The sequence below is a fragment of the Daldinia vernicosa genome (assembly GCF_022497035.1).
Source record: "Daldinia vernicosa strain CBS 139.73 unplaced genomic scaffold F5Y00scaffold_6, whole genome shotgun sequence".
Classification (NCBI taxonomy): Eukaryota; Fungi; Ascomycota; class Sordariomycetes; order Xylariales; family Hypoxylaceae; genus Daldinia; species Daldinia vernicosa.
The window spans coordinates 234,134-254,666 of record NW_025953922.1 but is presented as its reverse complement, the minus strand read 5'-3'; the positions used below and the strand labels follow the sequence as shown (position 1 = coordinate 254,666).

The 20,533-nt window shown below is 47.7% G+C and overlaps 8 protein-coding genes across 8 annotated transcripts; 3 read left to right on the top strand and 5 right to left on the bottom strand.

Annotated features, from left to right (window-relative positions):
• Nucleotides 1–882: 882 nt before the first annotated feature.
• On the top strand, nucleotides 883–2,404 carry F5Y00DRAFT_258353 (inhibitor of growth proteins N-terminal histone-binding-domain-containing protein; the record flags this gene model as incomplete). The annotated part of the gene is made up of 2 exons (XM_048010688.1): nucleotides 883–1,565; nucleotides 1,735–2,404. 2 exons carry the CDS (start codon nucleotides 883–885, stop codon nucleotides 2,402–2,404), a joined length of 1,353 nt encoding a protein of 450 aa, XP_047868438.1.
• An 883-nt stretch (nucleotides 2,405–3,287) lies between these two features.
• Nucleotides 3,288–5,750, bottom strand: F5Y00DRAFT_174263 (UTP-glucose-1-phosphate uridylyltransferase). Its single transcript, XM_048004911.1, has 4 exons — nucleotides 5,506–5,750; nucleotides 4,911–5,006; nucleotides 4,779–4,855; nucleotides 3,288–4,717 (listed from the first exon to the last, which is right to left on the bottom strand). The coding sequence occupies exons 1-4, from the start codon at nucleotides 5,611–5,613 to the stop codon at nucleotides 3,427–3,429; spliced, it is 1,572 nt and encodes a 523-aa protein (XP_047868437.1). The 5' UTR covers nucleotides 5,614–5,750; the 3' UTR covers nucleotides 3,288–3,426.
• A 2,371-nt stretch (nucleotides 5,751–8,121) lies between these two features.
• F5Y00DRAFT_226804 (uncharacterized protein) lies at nucleotides 8,122–9,665 on the top strand. Its single transcript, XM_048006393.1, has 3 exons — nucleotides 8,122–8,248; nucleotides 8,304–9,109; nucleotides 9,192–9,665. The coding sequence occupies exons 2-3, from the start codon at nucleotides 8,582–8,584 to the stop codon at nucleotides 9,327–9,329; spliced, it is 666 nt and encodes a 221-aa protein (XP_047868436.1). The 5' UTR covers nucleotides 8,122–8,248; nucleotides 8,304–8,581; the 3' UTR covers nucleotides 9,330–9,665.
• A 673-nt stretch (nucleotides 9,666–10,338) lies between these two features.
• Nucleotides 10,339–11,409, bottom strand: F5Y00DRAFT_258350 (Dihydroneopterin aldolase-domain-containing protein; the record flags this gene model as incomplete). Its single annotated transcript, XM_048010687.1, has 2 exons — nucleotides 10,339–10,536; nucleotides 10,594–11,409. 2 exons carry the CDS (start codon nucleotides 11,407–11,409, stop codon nucleotides 10,339–10,341), a joined length of 1,014 nt encoding a protein of 337 aa, XP_047868435.1.
• Nucleotides 11,410–12,013: 604 nt separating this feature from the next.
• F5Y00DRAFT_226795 (acyl-CoA N-acyltransferase) lies at nucleotides 12,014–13,200 on the bottom strand. Its single transcript, XM_048006392.1, has 3 exons — nucleotides 12,989–13,200; nucleotides 12,424–12,925; nucleotides 12,014–12,279 (listed from the first exon to the last, which is right to left on the bottom strand). Exons 2-3 carry the CDS (start codon nucleotides 12,803–12,805, stop codon nucleotides 12,023–12,025), a joined length of 639 nt encoding a protein of 212 aa, XP_047868434.1. The 5' UTR covers nucleotides 12,806–12,925; nucleotides 12,989–13,200; the 3' UTR covers nucleotides 12,014–12,022.
• A 29-nt stretch (nucleotides 13,201–13,229) lies between these two features.
• F5Y00DRAFT_174166 (uncharacterized protein) lies at nucleotides 13,230–15,814 on the top strand. Its single transcript, XM_048004910.1, has 3 exons — nucleotides 13,230–14,471; nucleotides 14,598–14,787; nucleotides 14,851–15,814. Exons 1-3 carry the CDS (start codon nucleotides 13,878–13,880, stop codon nucleotides 15,720–15,722), a joined length of 1,656 nt encoding a protein of 551 aa, XP_047868433.1. The 5' UTR covers nucleotides 13,230–13,877; the 3' UTR covers nucleotides 15,723–15,814.
• A 272-nt stretch (nucleotides 15,815–16,086) lies between these two features.
• F5Y00DRAFT_273117 (uncharacterized protein) lies at nucleotides 16,087–17,373 on the bottom strand (the record flags this gene model as incomplete). The annotated part of the gene is made up of 3 exons (XM_048013113.1): nucleotides 16,087–16,924; nucleotides 16,983–17,069; nucleotides 17,138–17,373. The coding sequence occupies 3 exons, from the start codon at nucleotides 17,371–17,373 to the stop codon at nucleotides 16,087–16,089; spliced, it is 1,161 nt and encodes a 386-aa protein (XP_047868432.1).
• A 384-nt stretch (nucleotides 17,374–17,757) lies between these two features.
• On the bottom strand, nucleotides 17,758–20,432 carry F5Y00DRAFT_226792 (uncharacterized protein). The gene has a single exon (XM_048006391.1). It carries the CDS (start codon nucleotides 20,321–20,323, stop codon nucleotides 18,200–18,202), a length of 2,124 nt encoding a protein of 707 aa, XP_047868431.1. The 5' UTR covers nucleotides 20,324–20,432; the 3' UTR covers nucleotides 17,758–18,199.
• Between the last annotated feature and the right edge of the window lie 101 nt (nucleotides 20,433–20,533).

Sequence of the window (20,533 nt, the reverse complement as noted above, 5' to 3'; positions counted from 1 at the left end):
ATAGATTGGATCGGTACCTGGATTGAAGTGACTTTCTTTAATGTTTCCCAATTTGCTTAGAGAACAAGGAATAACCTAACACGACTGCACAATAACTTCATCCTTCAAGGTTGGCTGATGTAAATCACACCGTTTCGCACCGTCATGACTTGCTAAATCCATGCAACCAGTAATACATCATATTATTACGTAATAGAACAAATTTATTTAACATCTGTTGTTTCTACCGTGTTTGTTAACGTTCACTTTTAGAATTGAATTTTATCGATTGTACTAATTTACTCCCCACTCTAGGACTTAGCAACCGTCTCTTGCGTTTGCGCTGCTGCTGCTGCCGCTGCCGGTGTACCGATGCAAGTAATTCTTGTATCCAGCTAATGAAGCAATCGAATAATTCCTTCCTATTTTACTTTAGGTATTCCTACCTAGCGACTTCCCAAATATTGCACCGCTCCTACTATTCGGAGGACCTTTTTAAATGATAATTCTCGGGACTGGTCAGGAAGGTGAGCCAGAGCTCAAATTCACACAGTTGTGACAATTATTTGCGTGTGATACCAACTTACCTCAATCATTCGTATCTCCCTGCATTACGTTGCACAATCTTTCCCGGGACGCTGTCGCAACAAAAACATAAACAGGGAGCAAAAAGAAAGCTCAGATATTCGAATTTAGGAAGAGAAGGCCGAGAAAAAAAAGGAAAGAATAACAAATAATAGGCGACATCGCAATCATTTTCGGAATAAATACACCTTGCCTTTCCTCCACCAGTTTCCAATTTCCAGTTTCCTTTACACTTGCGCATTGCTTGCTCTCTGAACACTCTCTCACAATCACCTACCCAAAGAGCGTGCCCCCGCTTAGAGGGCCAGGTTAACAACGATGCCTAGAGACGATCTCTCCATAGACTTCGTAAAGAAGATGGCGCCCTCGACCGAGGCGCAAGACCCTGCCGCCATCCTCGAAGACTTTATCCATCGAACCGCCAATCTGCCCGAAGAGATTCGCTTCATCCAGGACGAGATCGCCGATAAAGACCGCACATATCAGGAGTGTGTTAAGACCATCGAAGAGAGCGACGCTAAGATCCAGCGCTGGATTCGTATGAACGGTAGCCACACGCCTTTCCCCCGCGAACAGATGTTGCGCGAGACCATCCGCGAGAACTACACCCGAGCCGATAAACTTGCCGAAGAGAAGATTCAACTGGCTCAAAAAGCGCAGTCGCTTTTTGACAAGCATATTCGTCATCTCGACCTACAGATCAAACAGCTCAGCGACCGAAACGAACCTGGTTTTACCGACCCCGATGAGATACCCTCCGTTGTACGACCGAGCGCTGCCAACAATAGCAACACCAGTCTTCGGGTGCTGGCGGTTTCGACGGCCAGTAACACGCCTCTTAACCCTATCACTAACAATGCGACCCCGAACGGATCGAGAGCTGCCAACCCCCAAATCCGGACCACTCAGTCGCAAGCCCACATCTCCAGCTCGGCGCCCGCTTCCCCCGCCGCAAGCATAATCATGAACAGCCGCAACCAGCGCGAGTCCTCTGCCGGACCGTGAGTAACCATTCAGAGTTCTTTGCTCCCTTTACAACATATTTACTACCAGGACTCCTTTCCTCTCCAACTGCAGCACTTCTTCCTCTTTAGACTATGGCACCCAAGACTCTTAATCAGCCACCATATTACATATAAATAAGAAACAATCGATACTAACTAGACACAGTGGAGGCGGTGCTCCCAAGAGAGGTCCACGAATAAGTTCCGGTCTAGGCAGCCTGCCAACAGCATCGAGTGGATTAGCTCGTCATTCTTCTCTCGGACCGGGGACGCCTAAGGCAGGGACGCCGGGGGCATCGAGAGCAGGTAGTGCCGGTCCCCGAGCCAGTTCGAAGGCTGGGAGCGTAGGTATCGGACGGAAAGGCACACCATCTGCGGGAGTTAGTCGAAAGAAGCCTCCGCATTCGAAGTCGACGTTATCGCGTGTTAAACGAGCGGGTATGTCCAAGGGGTCACCAGCATCAACAGCAGACAGCGAGTTATCAGACGCAGAATCGGTGCGGTCGTCGCGTGCTGGGTCTCGGGCTGGTAGTGGTACACCCGTGCCTCGTCCACATCACCACCATCACCGTAAACATTCGCACCTCGACAGAGACGAGGATATGCCAGATAGAGGATCGGTATCGGCAGGGTCGGGAGGATCAGATGACGAGGACGAGGAAGGGAAGAAGTACTGTTTGTGCCAGCATGTATCGTACGGCGATATGGTTGCTTGTGACAATCCGGCATGTCCCTATGAGTGGTTCCACTGGACCTGCGTTGGCCTCAAGTCCGAACCCGAAGGCCGTTGGTACTGTCCGTCGTGCACCGAGAACATGAAAAAGAAGGGAAAATAGAATATCATCCGAGTCTATACGCCTAGACTACATATTTCTCCCAATGTATATAGGTACGCAGGCATCATTAGACTCGACGCAATGCAAATCGAACCTAGTAAAGATTGGATAGAATATGACGGGTTCCGTCTAACGCAATAGACCGTTCACATCCTCCTCCAACTTGTCAAATAACTAAACCCGACGCATCCCGGACTCAAAGCACCAACAACTTCTACAACTACCAACATATTAAATCTGAAATATCTTGACTATGAGCTAACTTCATCAAGTACCGTCTATACCATGTTTCTCCGTCAAGAATTACAAGTTCGAATAGGACGGAGGCTGGTAAATTTTAGAATGAAGCCCCTATCATTCGAACGATCAGAGCTATGGCGGACTAACCTATCAGGGTATGATCGTGGCGGCTATGTAGTAAATTCCACCAGAACAGGAGGATTACGTAGAGCAAATTGAATAACCCAGCATCGATGCCGAGCCGAACACTATATACGTATATTCAGAATAGTTACGTCTCAAAAATTCGAGTTGTTATTAGAGCCATATTGCCAGAAAGCATGTCATCCAGCTCAATCCTGGGTAGCAATTATCTCATCGGCATTGATATTACGAAAACATACAATAGTCACAGCGTACTACCATCAAATACACAACGGCACAAATCGCCTGCAACAAATATTAGGTACTAGTACTGAATGCATGCATATCCTTTATTTCATTATTTTCCTGGCGTCTGCATAACACGCCCACGAGTCCTGCCGTGAATCATTCATTTTTTTCCCCCTTCATCCCTGCTGCCATACTGCCGCCGCAACACTGTCATCTCTATATGTCATACGACTTCCTATAATTCCTAGCGCGACCGACGAAGGGAGATAAATCACCGCCAACCGCATCTCTAGACGAAACGCGCGCATTATAATACGTAGAAACGTACGTACAGAAGGGGGACGAAATGCTTATCAACACAGAAAGCAGAAGTCCCCAAAGTACGTCAAGAAAAGGGGTCTTTCCACAGATTAGTGCTCCAATAGACGCAAGCTACCCTCGACGACAACATTCTCCAAGATTGATCCCGGAGGAATGTCGATCGTAGAGCCTTCGGTTGCGACGATGATAACAGTTCCCTTCAGTTCCACGCCACGGTGCAAGTAGACGTTACCGGTAATCGTGAGATGGTCGAGTTCGATGATCTTGGGAATTGACGGGATGCGCTTCTGGAAGTCTGAGACCTTCTTGAAGTCGCTACCGAGCTTGATGAGCGGGGCGCCACCGAAGCGGCTGGGGCTCATTTGCAGTTGGCCGTGTTTAACTGTGTACAGATCCGACTTGACGAGCATGAGATCTGAACAGGTCTTGACGGGCAAGAACCGGCGACGGGGTACGTTGACACCGTGAGCATTTTTAAAGTGGCGGATGGCAGCACCGACAGCGGTCTCCAACTGAAGGATGGAGATGTCAGATTCGCCCTTCTTATCACCAGGAATAGTCTTGCCGTTGGGGATAATCTCCATCTCAAGCTCGTTATTCTCTACAACGCGCTTGATGGCCTTGGTGTTCATCCAGATGTTGTTGGTGTTGAAGTACTTGAACTTCTTAATCGACTTGAATTCGTTAGTGTGCTCCTTCGGGACCTGGGCGATTTCCAGCAGGCGCACGGATCCTTCATAGTCGATAATAGTACCACCTTTGACGTCAGCCTTGGTCTTGTTGGTCAACTCCATAATGTATTCAGCATTCGTCTCGACCATGTGCTGTAGGATACGTAGATCCACGACGGCACCTAGGTTGTCGACGTTCGATAGGAAGATAATCTCGATACCGCGGTCGATGAGCTTATCAAGGAGGCCGGAGTTGTAGAGAGACTCGAATACGTCACCGTGTCCGGGAGGGTACCACTCGTTGATGTTCGAGTCAAAGCTCTTGGGAACAGGTAGAAGCGAGTCCTTGTAGATTCTTGGGTATCGCGACTGGTTGAAGGTAAGGATATCGACATTGTGACCTTCGTACTTCTTGATGATGGCAGCGGTGTCGTCGTGGGTGTTGAACGAGTTCATCAGGATGAAAGGGACGTTGGTGTTGTACGTTCGGTTCAAGAACTCGACTTGTCGTACGGACATGTCGAGGAAGGACATGCCGTCGCGGACTTCGATGACGGACTTGGGACCAACACAACCCATGGAGGTACCCAAGCCACCGTTCAGCTTCAGCACGGCTAGCTTGTTGAGGAATCCGACAGACTCTGAGTTGGATAGGTCTTCGTAGTCAACAACCTGTCCCGGCGCGGGAGGCTTGATGCGATCCCAGTCACTAGCCGGCCTATTGTTAGCTTCTTCCTTAATTTTGGGACCACGGCGGAACTTGTACATACACAGAGTTGCCCTTGGCCTTGTCATTCAGGTATCTACGGAAGAGAGCGAAGAAGTTGTCCATTTCAGTCTCGAACAGCTAATCCGATAGGTTAGTTTAATATGTTTTAAGATGTGTCGTTATAGATACATACCTTCTTCAGCTCTGGGTCCTGGACGGTCTCGGCAAGCTCAGTCAGAGAGTTGCGCATTTGCGCAGCGGCGACGTTGGTCGAGGCATTCTCGAAGGCCTTATCAGTTGTTAGTAAGGGTAGTAAGGGAGACATGGTCGAGATGATGGTTAGGAGAATTCCAATAAAATTAAGTGAAAAGGTATGGAGGGGATGAAAACATCATAAGGGCTCTAGTGTTTAAATAAGAATCCCAAATCCAGTGAAAACGAAGTAAAGACAATGAATGTAGTGACTGGAAGTAAAGATGGCTGTGACTTGGGTCTGGTGTTTGAGGCACCAAACTTTCCAAGTCGCCAATGTAGAAGAAACTTTATCTTGCCATGCTATCTGAAGTTCTGGGGCGTACACGCAATGATTCCTCGGGCTTCTTAGGCTCCTCGTCATGGTGAATGGGAAACAAGGGGAGCGATGCAGGGTCAGGTTGAGGTTGAGGTTGAGGTTCAAGTTCAGGTTTGGATGCAGGTTTAGGGGACAACTCCCGTCTTCTCATAGATTTAAGGATCCGCGAACTCAGGGTGCTATGAATTAATTCCAAAACAGATGAAGTTGCACTCACCATGTGCGAGTGAGTCTTTCCGTGGTGTCGACCAGCGAACTCGCTGTCCGCATCGTTCCCGCCGGGCTTTAGATGGGAAGGCAGCGCGCTCTTGATTCCCTGAGACATTGTGAATTTGTGTAGATGGAAGCAACTTTTATGCTTGTGTATCTTTCTCAACAGATAAAGTGCTGAATCAACAGTGAATAAGCTCCCAGTCCGCTATGGGCGTGTATATGAGGAGGACGGTTAAGGAGGAAGAGGAGGTCAAGATTTATTTTAGTAACGGTTTTGGATGACGATTGTGTCTAGACTTTTAGGGGGGGCAATGGCGGGGTAAATTTTGGTTGGCAGCGGAGCTTCGATGTAGCTACGGTAATTTTTTGATACCTAAATAAAAAAAGGGGGGGTTAGCTCACTTCTGCAGTTGTAAATGCACCATTGACGTAATGCAGACTAAATTAAAGCAAGTCACTTTCTGTCTTTCCCTGATTGCTTGCTGTAGCTGTTGCTTGGTGTATTTTTTTTGTTCAGTTGGGCTGTTCTTTCTTGACCAATCCAATCATCTTGTTCATCTCCATTTTCGAGCTCATCACTTGTCTTATCCCGGCTCCTATCCTTCAACATTAATGACAGACAAAGCCAAAAGGTCCACTTGTTGAAAGGACTCCCGAAGATCAGAACTTCGATGTCGCAATGACTTTTCGGACGATGGATTATTTCTTCTCATAAAAAGGACGTGGCGGTTTTCCAAGCCTCATCGTGTCTGTCTCCTGCGTCCTCTATTCTGTGTCTCAGAAGCTAAGGCGCTCAATCACATGCTGGACCTGAGTGGGGAAAGACAGAAAAACATGCGATAACGTTGCAGCTATTAAATTGAAGAGAAGATCATAAACATACCTGGTGAATGTCTTGCACCCAACTATCTGCAGTCTTGCCTGATCAGTGGAAGTGTGCGAAGAGGAAAAGAAGACCAGTCAAGCAACTAAAGGGGAGCATCTCGTCCCCTTTTATTTAGAATGGTTTCCTCCTAGCCGTCTTCACCCCTTAATAGTTACTTCGTACTCCAGGAAATTATCGGTTGCCCCATGGCCACGATGAAGCGGAGGTAAATTCGATATGCGGTGTATATCTCCCTTGTACTGTACGGTACTTGGCCGCCAATATTCAATTCGAAAATGGATCACCTCTTCGAAAATGCCCCTTCAAACGGGCCGGGCTAGTCCTATTACGGCATTTGTGGACATGGGCTAGACCCTGCTAAGCTATGTACACTAGACGGCTAAAGATCCACCACCACGATGTTCACGTCGAACTTGGTGCCGTATCCCAGCCACGATACAATACATACATACTTGGATGCCTTCGCTGGACGGAATACTGCAATTTCTCTCCAATGTCAAGAGAAGGCCCGTCTCCGTCTCCCATCGTGGCATACAACACTATTCCATATTAGTCAAGTATATAGGTAGGGTATCAATACATTTTCAGGGCGTGCAGGCTTAGAGCGCTTCAAGGCTGAAAAAAGGTTATCCAAGAGATCTATCATATTTTACCGACATTCGTCTGACAACTATGGAGAGTGGGTCGAAGGTTCAAAGCTGGCTTGGGCTTGCATCCGCAGTGAAGTCTGGCCTGACCGGACTCCAATGTGGGTGGGTAGTATTTTCACCTACTTCAGTGTCGTGGTTGGCGTTCAAGCCACCGATAAAAAGTCCCTCTTTCTTAACCTAGTCGATTTCTACATGATCTAGGGGGACTTGTGACGGATAGGCGACTTTGTCGAGAATGCTTCCTTCGTATTCCACTCTTAGACTAACAAATTGTCGATATTATATCTCGCAATAATAAATACAACTTCCTCTCCACTATGGATCAATTAGCTCACCCAATACATGGTTTCATTTCAGACCAGCGGGAACTAATTGTGTACTAAGTTCTAGAGCAATCCACTTGATATTCGTTTAATAAAATTCTCATATCGGTTGGTTTAGAACAGCCTCAGCTATTGAAAGCCGGTGAAACTGTTCGCCGAAGGGCCTCGATCAAATCAGGTCTCGGCAAAAGGCGGGTTTCGTTTGTCGAAGTCGATTCCAGAATGATAGTTTATATTGATCGCTTTTGTGAGGTTGTGATGACGAGACTAATAACCAGACTACCAACGAGTGCCACGTCAGTTTTGTAGCAAATAGATAATCGGGAGATTTCCACGTGGGGGCCACGGTACATATAAGGAAAACTGATTAATCAATGCAAGTAGGCCTTAATGTCTGACTTTATTATTATCTATCATGTATTGCGTATTAAGTATACCTATACATATCCCTTAGGCTGGGCAAGATCGAAATCTTCACGACTAAGATAAGAGCCGCATCTAGCTAACCTTAATTGCTGTCTCAAAGCCTCAAAGCTTGAGTTGAGATGTTTAAAATATCGGTGCGGCAAAACTACAGGCATAAAATACTAAGCGATTAACTACCTAGATACATAGCATCTAACATAGGTAGGTATCTACCTAATTAATACTATCTACATATTTAATATTAAAGTGCTACGATAACTAATAATATTATAATAATAAATATATATAATAAATATATATTTCCAATCTAATAATACATTGTTGAAGTTTCCTATGTGAAACCGACGAACGCCGTGATAGCGTTTACACACATGACACCGCGTCCACAGGGACAGCGTCAGGAAAGATCCATTCGACTCCACCCTTTAACACATGTCACAGCCGATTGGCCAATGGTTTACGGTCAGCAGCCCCTGATATCCTGATATCCTCGAATTCTAAACTGAATCGATATCAGCTCTCCGAGATTTCGTTGCACAGCGCTTGCCATGAACAATAAACTATTGTCAATATTTCCCTAAATTAGAATTTCCAAGGTTGCACCTCCCAGCCACTTTCCTCCGAGATTATCATCATCTATCATCTATCAGCTAGCCAGTGCTATCGCAATCGCCTATACCTACCTACTCGCTTTTCGCCTATTCTCTCCAGGAGTGTAGAAGACACAACAACACTACTAATCAAACGGTGGTGTACTTCTCTATACATTAGGTTAGGTACTCGTCGAAGCACGAGATGGGAAGCGTCGACGGTTTGCCCTATTGGCAGGTTAACGTCCCTGAAAACGAACGGACGGAAGAGTGTCCGGAATTCCTCCGCAGCCTGAGCGTCAAGGATATCGGCATTATCGGCACGCCCGACTCGGAGTACACAGTGTCGACGTGGCCAGAGGTGCAGAACATAGTAGCCGAGAACCGGCTAGGCTCGTTCAGACGTATCCCCTCTGATCTGCGGCGGTACCTTGAGTACACCTGGAAGTTGAAGAGAGACTACGGTAGCGTCATGAATTTCGTCCTGACACAGAGGCTGCACTGGGAGGCACCTGTGAAGCCGAGGGGCAAGCCCTTTGAGTTCGGCGATGATATTAAGATTCTATGGAACGACTGGCCGTATGGAATTGACGATCGAATCGTCCACCTTGTCGTATGGACCAAGTTTGAATTACCTGAGGATCCCGTCACGACGGATCTGACTGACGAGGCTCGGGCCGAGATCGATGGCTACGTGCAGAAGACGTTTGGATCTAGGGTCCCGAAAGATCGCGTAAGTGGGAATCCATACCTACCCTCTTCATCTTCATCTCCTTGTTTCCTAGTTAGTTAGTCCCGCTAACATATTTGGGTAGTACATCTGGTTCAAGAATTGGAGGTCGTTGAAATCTGTCCAGGCCGTAGAGCATTTCCACGTCATGCTCTTCGATCCAGACCCCAAGTTTGTCGATGAGATTACGCATGGCGACGTCCCGTCTTGCCGCAAGGTCTGACGTGGCTTCGTATGTTACGCTCGCTCTTCATGATTGATGATATATGATAGAAAGGGGGCGTGTTTGATTTTCTATAGATTACCCAGAGATCCAAGAATCGACTAAGACAAATGCTATATGCCGGGTCGTATCCTTGTATGCATTAGGGATCTCGCATCACGCGCATGAGTAGGAATCCACCGTCTGGGATACTCAGGCCGCTTGAGGTTTCTAAAAATCCGGGGTTATGAATTGTACCCATTGTAGTTATAAGTGAGGCTGTCTAAGCCCTTAGAAACCTTCATTCATGTAGTTTCCCGTCTTATTCCGCCTCACTTAACACTCTCCTACCTCGGGTTTAATGTGATATTCACGATGCCGAGACTCGTACTATAAACACTAGCTGTCTTAATAACGTAAGGCCACGTCACGTAAGATTGGTGTAGCTTCACTACTGCCAGGGGCCGTGTATAAGAGATCTGGATCTGAGACTAAGGTAGCCCTATCTGATTAATCATATGATAGTAATTCAATGGACTTCTGTCATTTATACGCGCGTGGTTGTAAATCATGCCATATTCCGTTACATACATGGAAGCTTCTATACTGACTTCCTAGAAATCCATGCCCTCTAGCAGTTGATGCATAGGACGGTACGATTCAAACGACCCAGGGGGATTACCATGTTATGTAGCTCCTCGTTAAATGTATCTATAGGTTTCTTTAGTGCACGTCTAAAAGTAAGAATAGCACAACTTGGACTCCAAATTCGATATACTCGAAGCCTCGAATCTTTCCTTGGTACGGATATTCGAGGTCCTACCAATGAGACGACACTATTCTAACATAGGGCTACTTTTAGAAATTCCAGCAGACACGTGTATCTTATAATGTTAGAATAGAGCTAGCGCTGTACGTAATATCATATAACTTACCATCCAAAATGCTCGTTGTTTAGCAGTATGTCCACGTGCTACATATGCCAACATCTCGTCCAAGTAGCATATCCCTTGTCCCCTAGATAATATAATCACGATCCCATGGTAACTTCCACAGCAGGGAATTCCGCAGTAGGTATCGCAATCGGCTTCTCCAAGCAGACCTTAACCCGCCACTCTCTCTCCTTCATGGGCTTTGGGTCGTCGTTGATCCTGAAGTCCGATAATATCTTATTGGCGATGTGGGAAGCAAGTGCCTCCAGCGTCTCGAAAGACGACGATTCCATTGTCTAGTTGCGGATATGTAAGCTACGTTTAGGTAGGCATGATTCGTTCTGCACACTCACCTCTACGATAATACTCTCTAGTTCAGTATGTATGTCCTCCGCGACATCGAACCTGTCGATTTCAACGTCCGCGACGAGCATCTGCTTGGCCTTACGCTCGTTCGGGTTGACGCCGATCAGCGTGGGAATGTGCAGCCCCTGGATCCGCAGAGTGCGCGAGTACGATCGCAGGGGGTTCTTGTTAGTATCGCTTTTCTCTTTCTCCTCTTCTTTTGGCATGTCCTCTCTATAGCATGCTGTTGTCGTGAGGCTGACGCCGGCACCGAGAAGAGATGCCTTGGGCAGCTCTACAGTAAGCGAGAGCGAGCGCAGGCGCGCTGCATGCAAGAACGGTAGCTGATCCAGCGGCAGGGCTACACGGCTCCCGTCTACCACGCGCCCCGTCATGCGCACCCACAGCAGCTCCAAGACATCAGCAGTGCGCGGGGTAGTGACTTCGGCTTCGTAGCCCGTAGCGGTTACCGCAGCCGCCGTTGTTTCCGCAGCGTCGGGTTTAGACCCCAAAAGCTCGAGACTACCAAGCAGCGTCTTGCTCAGGTTGCCATAATGCACGGTGCCGGAGTCGAGCTTATCAGTGTTCCCCGACGAAGACTCATTCACGGAGAACGGGTCTGCGAACGACACCTCGGAGGAGAGAAGCACCGGCTGTAACTTACCGGAGCGGCCCCAGGCATCCCGGCCGATGGGGATAGAGCTTCGCAGGTTCCGCACGCGGACCACGGCTACCGACTCACCAGCGTCGGCACGGGCGCGCCACGAAGTCACAAGGGGAGCCGGGGGGTCGGTTTTATCATTGGTTGGGGGACCAGGGGACATTTTGGAGTTATCTGTTGGTGATGTCTTCCAGAAAGAAGACAGCATCGCTGGTTGGGGCTTTACGATGACGCGGTATGCGGGATGGTGGGGCTGTTTAGCTGAAAGGTGAGAATAATTATAATCGGATGTGTAGGTAATTATAATGTCTTATACATATGATATTATACTTGAGTTGAGAAGAAAGCAAATATCATGAGGTTTTCTTTTCGAATGTGGATTTGTTCAGAGAAGAGGTTGAACGGATGGAATGATGAAATCGTGCAAGACCAACAGACAAGCCTGAGTGAGATGATGTATTTTAGCTGTACTTACGGACCCACCAATATATTAATAGAGGATTATTTGAGAACTACTGTATGTGTTGTCCGTAGGTAAACAACTCATCATCATTCAATTAGACGAATCTCCATTCATTTACAACTGAGCTAAGTAGGTCGGCAATCGAAATAACAGGTAGTTTGAATGTATACAAAGCTAACCTAGGAGGTTTGTTTATTATGCAGGTAACCTTCGTTTGTAAGACCCTATTAGGTCAAACAATTCTCCATCATAGGCCTGCTTTCTCATCACATATACCTACTAACTACCTACCTATAATGAACAGAAATGCTTTTCAACCAGCAATCTCAGACGGATCGTACTTCATCGACCATATCTTATGCTCCTCCGTCGCACCCCACTTACTCAAGTCGGCTGTTAGGATCTCAACATCGCGAAACCCATGCTTCTCGTACAGCGAGTGAGCTGCCGGAGAAGATTCAAGGTATACAACAAGGCCGAGCCTTTTTGCCTCCTCGAGTCCCCATTTAGTTAATATGCCGCCCGCGCCCCGGCCCTGATGTTTGGGATCGGTGTGGAGGAGCGAGAGGTCTTATAAAGTAGCGTGGTTAGTAAGTTAACTACCATACTAGAAGAATATTATCCCGTGAACTACGACCCTTCATCCCTTGTTTCACATTGCACACGAAGAAAATACGTGGCTTTTCTCCCCCAAGGTCAAGGTCAAGTACTCACAGACGGAACGCTTATCGCCCCAGATGCGCGACCTCAGCTTCGCAAGGTCTCCAAACACAAGTTCGCACGCTTCGGCGTTACAACCTGGGCCGAATGATCGAGGCGCTGGCTGTGGCGGCTTCTCGGTATAAATGTGCCACTTGGCGAAAGCAATCATCTGTTCACCTTCGGGCAAATCTGTATCGACTACCTTGAGCCAGCGCGCCGTGGGGTCCTTCTTGAGCTCGGCAGCTAACTGGGCACCGCGCCCGGCCACTGCCTCCGGAGGGAACGGCCCCGGGAATAGGATCTGGCTGAACGGGTTCGGCCCATATGCCGCAGACTCGATCTCGGCTGCTCGGCGCGCGTCGGCTTCGGTGGCAGGCTGTAGTTCGAGAGGCATGGTTTAACGATTGGTTAGTTGGGCGTTATTCAAGTTAGTGGGTTATAATCTCAATTCAAATTCGAGAGATGTGATCGGGTTCTACTTCATCACAAAAAAAAAACTTGATGAAAGTAAAATGTAAGTCAAGTCATCTCCGACTATTTTTGAGTGCTGCTTTTTTAACGCTTATATTTATTGGAGTGATAAGCACGCCTTATCTTCGAGAGATACCTATCCTAGGGACTTCATGATTAGAAGCTCATGGCCTAGTCTTGCGGCTGAAACAGGAAGAGGAGGATCGTATCTTGTATTGTGACTCGTCGACGCGCGGGTGTGAATATGCATGTATCGTATGTATACTATTAGTCGATGTTACCTATCCATAGAGCTATGCTAAATTCCCCTAACCCATAGAGTATGATATAAATATAGACATCTCACCTAGATAATATATAATATTGTATTTGATTATACGGACTAGCTTGCTGTGTAACGGAAAGGAGAAGATGGAAAGTCAACAGTTGTATAATGCATACCCCTCACGGATAACTACATACAAACCTTCAACAGAGAAACTTTTCTTGCCGATAATAGTACCTAACTAATATAGTCCATAACTATGGAAAGTTAAAGTTATTAGTATAACTTTTACATTTTTCTGAAACACCTTCGACTCCTAAGTCTCACCACATAAAAATATGGTTCAAAAGTGCAACGATATTTAAGATCCTGTTGCTAGGTGATCCACGTAATCAGGATAAAATAATACAGTTGCGGGCAGTTGTGGGGCACTTGCCAGACATCAAGGCAGTTACGACAATCACGGACAAAGCGTCAAGGGAAGGAACGAGGCCCTCAGGTTAGATATAGGAGGTAGGTACGTATAAGTATGAGGTGGCCCCGTAGTCCTTGAGATTAAAACGCTCTTTCTTAATACAAGATCAGTTCCACAGATCTATATTTATTACGTCTGGATTACGTCTGGACACATCAACTTTCCATCTAACACATCGCAAACAAGGAGACAAGGAGATAAACGAAGAGGAAGATTAGTAAGCTCCCAGTCTCCCTACTCACTAAGATATTCAAGATGGTCGCCCTTCCACCCGGCGTGGTCCTGAGCTCACCATCCCCAACCCGGGGTCGCTCTATTCTCGCATCGCGAACTTTCAGCCCAGGTGCCGTCATTGCCGTGTTTGCTCACGACAAAGGAGCACCTATTATAGCTATCCCAGATAACGAACACTTATCGCGGACCTGCCACTACTGCCTGGCTGTATCATCGGACCAAAACCCTATGGCTACTTCACCGGTCCACGTGCGCGCGTGCACCGGCTGTCGCATAGTCTACTACTGCACCCCGGCATGCCAGAAAGCCGACTGGGCGCTCGCCCACGGCCGCGGCGAATGCAAAGCCTTCCGGCGGATCCAAGAGGAGATCCAAGAGGAGGTAGATCCGAAGCTCCTGGTCTTGCCAACTCCCGTACGGGCTTTAATCCAGGTCCTTGTGCGCCCGGAAATGCAGGCCGCAGTCGCGGAGATGGAAGGCCATATGGAGGCGGTGCGTTCGGATTCGGATATGACTTGGGCCGGCCTAGAGTTCCAGGCTCGCGCTACGCTGCATTACTTGAATCGGGAGGCGAACAAGAGTAATCTGGCCGAGGCTATGGAGGCTGTGTGTAAGGTGAGTGAAGTCGGGGTTTGCTACGAACGTTCTGGTCAGTTTAGGCCATAACTCTTTACCTTTTCTACTTCTACTCACCACGTCTGCCTCTCTCGCTCCTAAACCCATAACTCTAACGATGACTAGCTAAAACTCAACTCCTTCAACCGACTTGATGTAGATGTTGGCCAGAGTGGGACATACTTCAATCCTGCGCTGTCCATGATAAACCATTCCTGCATTCCGAATGCTTTCGTACAGTTCATAGGACGAAAGGCAGTCCTACACGCATATCGGGAGATAAAAGAGGGCGAAGAGATCGAAATATCATATATCGGTAAGCTCGGCATCACCCCGTAAAATATTATATTCTTATTACTAACCGCCCGTCTCACTTCAGAATGCACACTCCATCGCTCGTACCGCCAGCAAGCGCTACAGAAGCAGTATCACTTCAAATGCGTCTGTCCCCGGTGCAAAGACGACCTGGACATGTATCAAGTCTGTCAGCAGTATCCGCATCTCGAGCTGAACTCGTTTAGTCTCGTCCCCGATCTAGACAAACTACGGCATCCACCAATAAAACAACACTTGCAGTCCAATCGTTCTCTACAGAAATATATCGAAAAGATATACCCGAAATATATAGAACCGCTGCAAGGCTTGAGTTTGCCGGAGTTCTCCAAACAGCTCCGCCGCCGCTGGAAAATATGCGCGCCGCTTCGAGAAGCCGGATTGTACGCCGTCGAACCACTAGCGCAAGTGATCGTCGATGCCGGCATTTATTTCTGCCAAAAGAAAAACTTTCAATACGCCTTAGCTCTGTGGTGCTTCCTTGCTCTGAATAGCGATCCATATAAGGCTCCTATGCCCTTCTCCGTACTCAGGGTGAAGGGCATGTTCATGATTGCGAAGCTCTTAGCCAACACGGCTTCGGTGCCACCTCCCGCATCAAGCGGAGACACTGAGTCTCTATCAGCGAGGATATCACAGTTCCTGGGCAAGATTGACCAAGCTACTATGTGCCAGACGATCCTGGTCATGGTTATCCATCATTGCCCGGCGGCTCATTCAAAAGAATGGCAAATATACCATCAAGCAAAGGCCCAGCTGAACGATCTCGAGAGCCTAAAGGGTCGAGAGACTGAAAATGCATTGGTAAACGCTTTCGCTAGAAACCCAACTGGTTCGGAAGAAAGCCGTTTCTTCAAGATGGCAGTCCTAGAACCAATCCAAACACTAGCCGGATTTTGTGATGAAATAGTAGGCTAGGGGTAAATTCAGGGGTAGATTTACTAGGGCTGGATAGAAGGGTAGGTGTTAACAATCCAATTCAACTATCCTGACATTCACTCTAAGTATTGCATTCATCAACGGTGTAAATCTAGCAGATTGCAGATATTGAGTTCGGCTCTGAAAAATAAAATAAGAGGAGTGTATTATTGCAAAGTGCAAACTACGCTATTGGGACTTTATTCGGTATGACCATGCTTTATAACCCGCTACTTTTCTTTCACCCCCAGTGGCACTATTCCTACTTCGCTGTCGCTTATAAGATATATCAGCAGTGGCACTGCTACAACCTAACTATACTTTCTTCCTCCCCTAGCTCGCTCTTCAACCCATCTTGGTAATATCAATGCTGAGTACTTCCATTAGTGAGTTCTGCTGGTGAGCCCGCGTCTTCAGGTAGAGACTCCTGGGATCGCTTTTGAGCCAGTTCTTCCTTGATGCCGTTTATCTCCGCTCGTAGCAAGGATATTTCCTCGGCCCAAGCCTTCGCTGTCGAGACATCTCCGTTCACGACCCCATTAGTTCCATTCGGCCTTTCCCCCGCGCGCCCAAGGCCTTGCTGTGGTGGTTGCTCTGTGGTTGACGTCGACCCATGGCGGCTGGTGCTTAGAGCTGAGAGTATACATGCGTTTACTTGCCTCGCGGAAAAAAGCTCTTGCTCAATACGGGCGGATGTCAGGCTTATTTCACTGAACTCATTTCTTAGTGAGGTAATGCTATCCTGTGTAGCGGCATCCCTGGAAGACTTCTCCACCACCAAATCTTTCAACTCACCAACATCCTTCTTTAGCTGTGCGATCTCATCTTGTACGACCGTATCTCGGACCTCATCTTGGGCACGCGGCGTCGCGATACCACTGGAGCTGGGGCTGGAGCTGGCATTTGGATTACTTGAGCGGTTAAGCCTCTGGATTTCTTCTCTTGAAGCATCGATCTGAGCTTGTAGATGGTTAGGAACTTGGCCTTGTATCGTCGAATTGTCCCCATTGCTCATGCCAGCGTGCGTACTTCTCCCGGAGGACGAAGGCGTGGTTGGAGTATCGTGATAAGCATGTGGAGGTTCTTCCATACTGAGCGTCTTTTGGATGATAGGCCCAACGATCATACCAGTGTATGGATTGGTATCATAGCCATCCGCCTGGATGAGCATAATTGAGGAAGGCCGGAAGAACAGTTGACCACTATGGTGGTTAGCGAGTGATGGATGTCCAGGTAGGGAGGGATTACATAGAAGCTTACTCTTTCAGAACATGACGTTCCGGTGCTTGTAGACAGCCGAACCCAATTACCGCCCGGCAACCGAAGCATGATATATCCTGTAGGTGGCTGTTTTATAACAGACGTTAGGAGTACATAGTAAGTAGTGTTATAGATATTATGGGGATAAACCATACCAGTTCGCGAGTACTGTGTATCCCCTTCCAAATCGTATAGGACCTCTAAGTAGGATTGTCGGGAAACCTCCTTGAGCGACGCAGGTGCTCACGCCGAATTTAGGGGAGGCAACGGGGGTGATATAACCTTCATCAATCCTATTCCACAGATTGGTGGACATATATAGAGCTGTTCGGCATCGAGAACAGTATATAGTGACTCGGGTCAAAGGCTCTGTAAAGTCTGCGATATCCATGATGATGAGGAAATGTATTTTGGACGGTCCCTAAAATTTCGTACTCAAGAATTTGTATGTTCTGATAAATGGTTGTCGCACAATATATAAGGCGTAATTGCTAGTCAGCGATTAGGTATGGCGTCGTCTTTCGTGTTCGACAATGGTTTATTATATACCCGTCTATCTAGGGAGGAGGTCTTAGCCAACATCTTGGAAGCCTACACGTACTATGTTAGGTAGGTAGCACATCAAGGTATTAACACAGACGCTGTGATTGCTAGGTGTTTTTGGACTAAAATATTTATTTCTATGTGAAGCAACGATCTTATGGTAGCGCGAGGATGCAATGACGTTACGGTAGAGTTTGAAAGAGTTTAAAAGAGTATAGTACGAATACTTCACCGAATATAGTCCTCGTACCTACCTACTGTGTCTATGTGTTAAGTGCGTTAAGTACGAATTAGTCTTTACGATAGTTTCACGAGTTCCTACGTCAGACTGAGTGAGGGAGTAGGCACGTCTCTAATTGCAAAGGCGAAAACACTTACATCATACCTATCAAACGGTGGTGGTCTGACCTATGTAAGCTATAAAAGCCCAGCTAATTCAATTCGCGTAACTATATAGATACCTAGGTAGGTACCTAACCCTGACGAAGAATACCTACCTGACGAAGAATATAGAAATGGGTATCTCAGAATACCAATGCCAAACACGATCGTAGCTCGTAGCTCGTATCTCATATGCCGCCTCCCTATATCTATTGTACACGCCCGAGATGAATCCCGAAAGTACATCATCCATGAAAGAAAAAAAAGGAGTATAAGGGACATAGCTAACTAGTTCATTTGACACCGATGAAACCGATGCCGTTGCGCGCCACGCCGACCGCCTTCTTTAGCGCCTGATCCTCCCTGTCTGTCCACTTCACGCTTAGGTCGTCCCAGTTGCTGCCTGGCGTATTGTACTCCTTCTTGAATTGAGCTTGCATGGCCTGCAGGCGTGCCATCTCGCGCGGGTCGCCAGAACCGCTGAACACGATGAAACCGGTGCATGGTGGTAATGAGTCGTAGATGCGCTTAATTCGCTGAGTGAGGTTCTGTACACATGTTTCGAGGGACATGCTGGATAGGTCGGGAGGCGGAAAGTCGCTCTTCCCATTCCACCACCCCTGGTATGCCTCTAGCTCGCGAAATCGTGCGAAAACAAAGTCAACGCCACCAAATGGTATCTCTTCTCCGACAGGATCGCCTCTTACAGCGCGCATGATGGCCTCCGTTACCTCTTCGTCCGACTTGCACCCGATCGGAAACGTTGAAGCTGCTCCAGCACCCTTCATGGGGTCACCCCAATCAATCATGGCGCTCGTCTTTCCAACTTGGACGCCTCCTTTGGCCTCGACTCCACCGTTCGCGCGATAAGCTTTTCCAGTTCTAGTCAACCTTCGGAATAGATTTTCACCCGACTCCTGGTTGCCCCAGGATTTTCCCTTTTCGCACTTCTGCTTCACAAGGTCTAAACATGCCTTTGCATCTTCTATCGAGTCGTGGCCCATTATACCCTTCTGAATCTCACGCTTGAGAAACCGCTGTGATAAAAACTTTAGACTGTTTTTTAACGGGGGTCCTCGGACGTGTGGGAATAGAATAGCAGTGTCAACAACAAACGGGTGAGTGAGTTGCAATGCTTTCATATCTGATTCTAGGGAATGTCCTACAAGAATTGTGCGAGGGTGGAGGATTTGCAGAAGCTTCGCCTGGATATCTCTAAGCGTAGTGGTGACAGGGGCCAACATTTGTTCCGTGATGCCCGAGAAACGAGTGACATAGTCGAGGATTGGCTTGTCAGGTTTGACCAATTCGTCGAGAACAACAGTTCCATCCCAATTTATAAGACTGATTCTCGTAAGAGAGTACTCTTCGGGCCCCGTTACGCACATCTCACAGTCAAGAGCAAGAATTTCTCGGCCCGCCGTGACGCTCCCTAGTTGGATTTCCTCTTCGGGAACTTCGCCGTCTTCAAAATTCTCTACATTAGTATGAACCCATCCCTCTAGATCCTGAAAGTTTTTGCGCCGCTCTGCCGGTATACAGGCAGGGTGCAATATGTACCCATTGGCTAGGAACTCTTCTGGCATCGTTAGAAACTCGGTGATTCTTGTACGTTCGTCCTTCCAACCCTTTGGCTCCTTTGCAGGTTGGACGCCCCGTTGACTCTTCTCCTCTTTGGTCTTTTCGGTGGGCGCCGTGAGTATGGTGCCGAGTGGCGAGCGGATAGTGCCATATTTCTCGTTACCCTGCGTTCTGACAGGCCATAGGTGACTGAACATGTCTGCGAAGTCCTTCAAGATATCAGGAAGCTCATCCTTCTTAAGAAGCCGCGGATAATAGTCATCCGGAGATGTCAATACTCGGGGCCTTTGATCTGAATTAAAGGGCTGGTCATTATACGTCGTAAAGTTGACATCCTGCTTGAACATAGCCTCTTCTAGTCCCGGTACCATGATCGCGACGATCTTTCGAAATTGTGGCCGTTGGGAAATTGCAACCCATTGAGGAGCTGCGCCTTCGGCGAATATGTAAAGGATGAGGTTTCGTAGCGACTCGAGTGCGATCTTAGACTGGAGCTTGGCATTGTGGTTGAACGTGATGGAAGGGTAATTGGTCGATTGAGGCGCCGGAACCTTCTTTTCCTTGTTGTCCTTTTTCGACTTCTTGGAAGAGCGCTTGCTTACGGTTTGCCATCCTTCTTCCGCCTCGTCATGGGGTCTAGAGCGCTTCAAGCTACTAGATTCGCTCTGGGTAGTACCAATCGAAGTGACCTCGGGGAGGTCAGTGGGAATTTGCGGCGATGGAACTTGTACACCGAAAACTTCAGCGGGATCAGATATTGACAAGGGTTCATCAATAGGCACTTCGAGCGAGTCGGGTAGAAGCCCTTCCACCGAATGCGCGACAGTATCGTCCATGGTCGCGCGTTGTTAAATTTTGCACCAATTATAGCGAATTGAGATAGCTATAGAATTGGATACATGGAGGAATGGGAATGTTGTACGTATGTAGAAGTTTTGCACTTGCAGGCCAAGAATTAAGAAGGTGGAATTGGTAGTCGGCGCCCCACCTAGAGCTTCCCTATGTGCATATGTACATAGACGTACTATGTGGGGGAGGCTGGGATT

Excerpts from the sequence above, each read along its gene's own strand:
- F5Y00DRAFT_226804 (XM_048006393.1), top strand. The coding sequence starts at position 8,582 with ATGGGAAGCGTCGACGGTTTGCCCTATTGGCAGGTTAACGTCCCTGAA. Across the intron at positions 9,110-9,191 it reads CTAGGGTCCCGAAAGATCGC|TACATCTGGTTCAAGAATTG; the intron begins GTAAGTGGGAAT and ends ATATTTGGGTAG.
- F5Y00DRAFT_174166 (XM_048004910.1), top strand. The coding sequence starts at position 13,878 with ATGGTCGCCCTTCCACCCGGCGTGGTCCTGAGCTCACCATCCCCAACC. Across the intron at positions 14,472-14,597 it reads CTATGGAGGCTGTGTGTAAG|CTAAAACTCAACTCCTTCAA; the intron begins GTGAGTGAAGTC and ends AACGATGACTAG. Across the intron at positions 14,788-14,850 it reads GATCGAAATATCATATATCG|AATGCACACTCCATCGCTCG; the intron begins GTAAGCTCGGCA and ends GTCTCACTTCAG.
- F5Y00DRAFT_226792 (XM_048006391.1), bottom strand. The coding sequence starts at position 20,323 with ATGGACGATACTGTCGCGCATTCGGTGGAAGGGCTTCTACCCGACTCG.
- F5Y00DRAFT_226795 (XM_048006392.1), bottom strand. The coding sequence starts at position 12,805 with ATGCCTCTCGAACTACAGCCTGCCACCGAAGCCGACGCGCGCCGAGCA. Across the intron at positions 12,280-12,423 it reads GGGCGATAAGCGTTCCGTCT|ACCTCTCGCTCCTCCACACC; the intron begins GTGAGTACTTGA and ends CTACTTTATAAG.
- F5Y00DRAFT_174263 (XM_048004911.1), bottom strand. The coding sequence starts at position 5,613 with ATGTCTCAGGGAATCAAGAGCGCGCTGCCTTCCCATCTAAAGCCCGGC. Across the intron at positions 4,856-4,910 it reads AGGACCCAGAGCTGAAGAAG|CTGTTCGAGACTGAAATGGA; the intron begins GTATGTATCTAT and ends CTATCGGATTAG. Across the intron at positions 4,718-4,778 it reads AAGGCCAAGGGCAACTCTGT|TGACTGGGATCGCATCAAGC; the intron begins GTATGTACAAGT and ends TAGGCCGGCTAG.